This window comes from Dipodomys ordii, unplaced genomic scaffold (assembly GCF_000151885.1).
Source record: "Dipodomys ordii isolate 6190 unplaced genomic scaffold, Dord_2.0 Scaffold79, whole genome shotgun sequence".
Lineage (NCBI taxonomy): Eukaryota > Metazoa > Chordata > Mammalia > Rodentia > Heteromyidae > Dipodomys > Dipodomys ordii.
Window position 1 is genome coordinate 4,917,228 of NW_012267295.1, and position 2,417 is coordinate 4,919,644.

The 2,417-nt window shown below is 59.3% G+C and overlaps 1 protein-coding gene across 1 annotated transcript in view; it reads left to right on the forward strand.

Moving 5' to 3' along the window:
• LOC105992014 (apolipoprotein L2-like) overlaps positions 1 to 2,417 on the forward strand; it is a 19,199-nt gene that overhangs the window by 11,039 nt on the left and 5,743 nt on the right. The window contains exons 2-4 of the mRNA XM_013024810.1: positions 360 to 428; positions 2,063 to 2,189; positions 2,315 to 2,364. Of these exons, the coding sequence (XP_012880264.1) occupies positions 374 to 428; positions 2,063 to 2,189; positions 2,315 to 2,364 (232 nt within the window). The 5' untranslated portion in view covers positions 360 to 373. The remainder of the gene's footprint in view (positions 1 to 359; positions 429 to 2,062; positions 2,190 to 2,314; positions 2,365 to 2,417) is intronic.

Sequence of the window (2,417 nt, forward strand, 5' to 3'; positions counted from 1 at the left end):
TGTCCCTCAGCTCTTCAGCTCAAGGCGAGCGCTCTACCACTTGAGCTACAGCGCCACTTCCGGTTTTCTGGTGGTTTATTGGAGATAAGAGTCTCAGGGTCTCTCCTGCCCGGGCTGGCTTTTGAACCGTGATCCTCAGATCTCAGCCCCCTGAGTAGCTAGGATTACAGGCGTGAGCCACCAGCGCCCGGCAAGATGACTAACTTTCTATCCATAGTCACGGAGCACAGGGGAAGAGGGACAGAGTGGCTTGGGCCCTGGCACCCTGGAGGGAAGCGAGGGGGACCGGGCCCCTGCTGCCTGGTCCCAGCTGGAGCTGCCCCAGTCCATCCATACTGTGTTCTTCTCTCCTTCTGCAGCTTGGAAAGCAACCATGAGTGCAAGAAGTCTTTTCATAGACACCGCCAAGAAGCTGGTGACCTCCCCAGGTAATCACGGTCCTCTTCTCTGTCTGCCCCCTGCTGGAGGCCTGGCCCTGAGGGGCAGCTCCAAGTGCAGTTGGCCTGCAGAGGAATCAGAGCTGGAGGAGGCCCCAAGAGTGAACATCAAAGGTTACATCCGTCATTGGGCTTCCTGGCCCTCTCCTGGAGGGCTGGGCCCGGGTGCTCACTTCCTGCTGACTGTGTCTCCCTAGATGGGGCCAGGGGAGGACAGAGAAGAGAGGAAGAGGGGAACAGGAGGACAGAAGGGGACAGAGACAGGAGATCTACCCCAACCTATATATGTCCCCTGCTCTCCACCTCCCCTACTTCTAAGGTCACTTCGTGGGTGATCCAGGATCTCTGAAGGGCTCAGAGCAAGAGTGACTCAGAATGGCACTGGACTGGACCCCAGTGTGACCTTGGTGCCCCTGCCCCCACCGGTGACATGAGAGCAGCTTTTGCCCATGTTGCTCTGAGGGTCAGAGGTGATGTGCCTAGGTCCCCAGGCCAGGACCTGCCACACCCCAGCGCCCCTAGTGCCAGTTCCCTCCCTGCACCTGCACCTGCTCCTGTCCCATGCAGCCTCCCCATCCCACCTGAAGCTGTGGCAGGTGCCCGCCCACACTGCCAGGGACAAGCACCTGCTTACAGCAGTGATGGCCCCAAAAGGGCTGGGTCTCCTGACCATGTAGAAGAAGAGCCTGAAAGGGACAGAGAGGGCAGAGGCCTCCTCCCAGGACCGCACCCACCCACCCATCCACCCCACATCCCTCAGCCTGCTTGCTCCCCTTGCCTCCCCTCCCCCACCTGCCTTGAACCAGGTCAGTCCTTCCCAGGAGCCAGCCCTGCAGAGCAAGGAAGGAGAGAGGGGGAAGATTCCAGGCCCCACTGCCCCCAGGGCCTGGGATCCTGGAGGGAGGCCTGGGTGATGGAGTCCTCAGGATAAATCTCCCTCCTTTGAGAACTGGGCTGGAGCCAGGTCCCATGAGCCGAGAAGAGTCACAGACTGAGCCAAGGCGCAGCAGTGCCACCTCCACCCCCACCGCTGTCCCAGAGCCTCCGCCCTCCACAGGAGGCTGCTCTCTGCACCACCAGATCACTCCACAGCAGGCACTTGTGATCCTCAGCTCATCCAGCCCCTTGGGCTCGGGGAGCGTTCCAATGCAGACTGCACAGCAATGTGAAGTGTCCCTTCAGCGATGTCAAAACTGATGTCCAGCTGTCCATTCCTGCACAGGGTCTCCTGCTTCTTCCAGAGACCAGCGTGCGACCATGGCCTTCTGCCTGCGTCCCAGCGGAGCTCAGGCCTGCACCACTAGGCCTCATGTGTTTGTTGAGATGAGGTCTGGCTGATTTTCTTGCTCAGGCTGACCTCACACTGTGATTCTGTCTCAGACTCCAAAGCAGCTGGGTTACAGACGTGTGCCAGCAGGCTCAGCTTTGATTCGTCTTAATTCCTGCACTTCCTTAAGGGACCTGTGTCCACACACAGTCACTGGGGTTAGGACTTTTCCTGTGAACTGGGGGGCGGGGCTCAGTTCCACGCATGGTCTCCCATGGGACAGGTCCACTCAGGGTGACTTCCTACACCCCTGAACTCCACCCTGTCCTCTGACCTTCTCTTTATCCTCCTCAAATAGATGCCAGACAATTCATTGGGAATGTCAGTGATTTTCTTGTGGACCAACTGGGCCCAGAGTATGCCAGCCTCCTGGTGACTGAAGACCAAATCTGGGAGGTGTTTGTGGCTGCGGTTGGACTGTCCAGGTGACCTGCAGTAGGACTTCCCTCTTCTCCCCCTTGTCTTCTCCCCACCCCCCTCCCACCTCCATCTCCCCCACCCGCACCCATTGCATGGTGTCCAGCTCCTCCGTGTGGCCCTCCTCCCCCAGGTCACTGGCCCAGAGGCCAGTCATCTCTGGAGACTCGCCGTGGGGCACAGGCATAGCTGTGCTTGATCATCAAGTTCCCAGGCGCATCTCCAGCCAGTCAGGA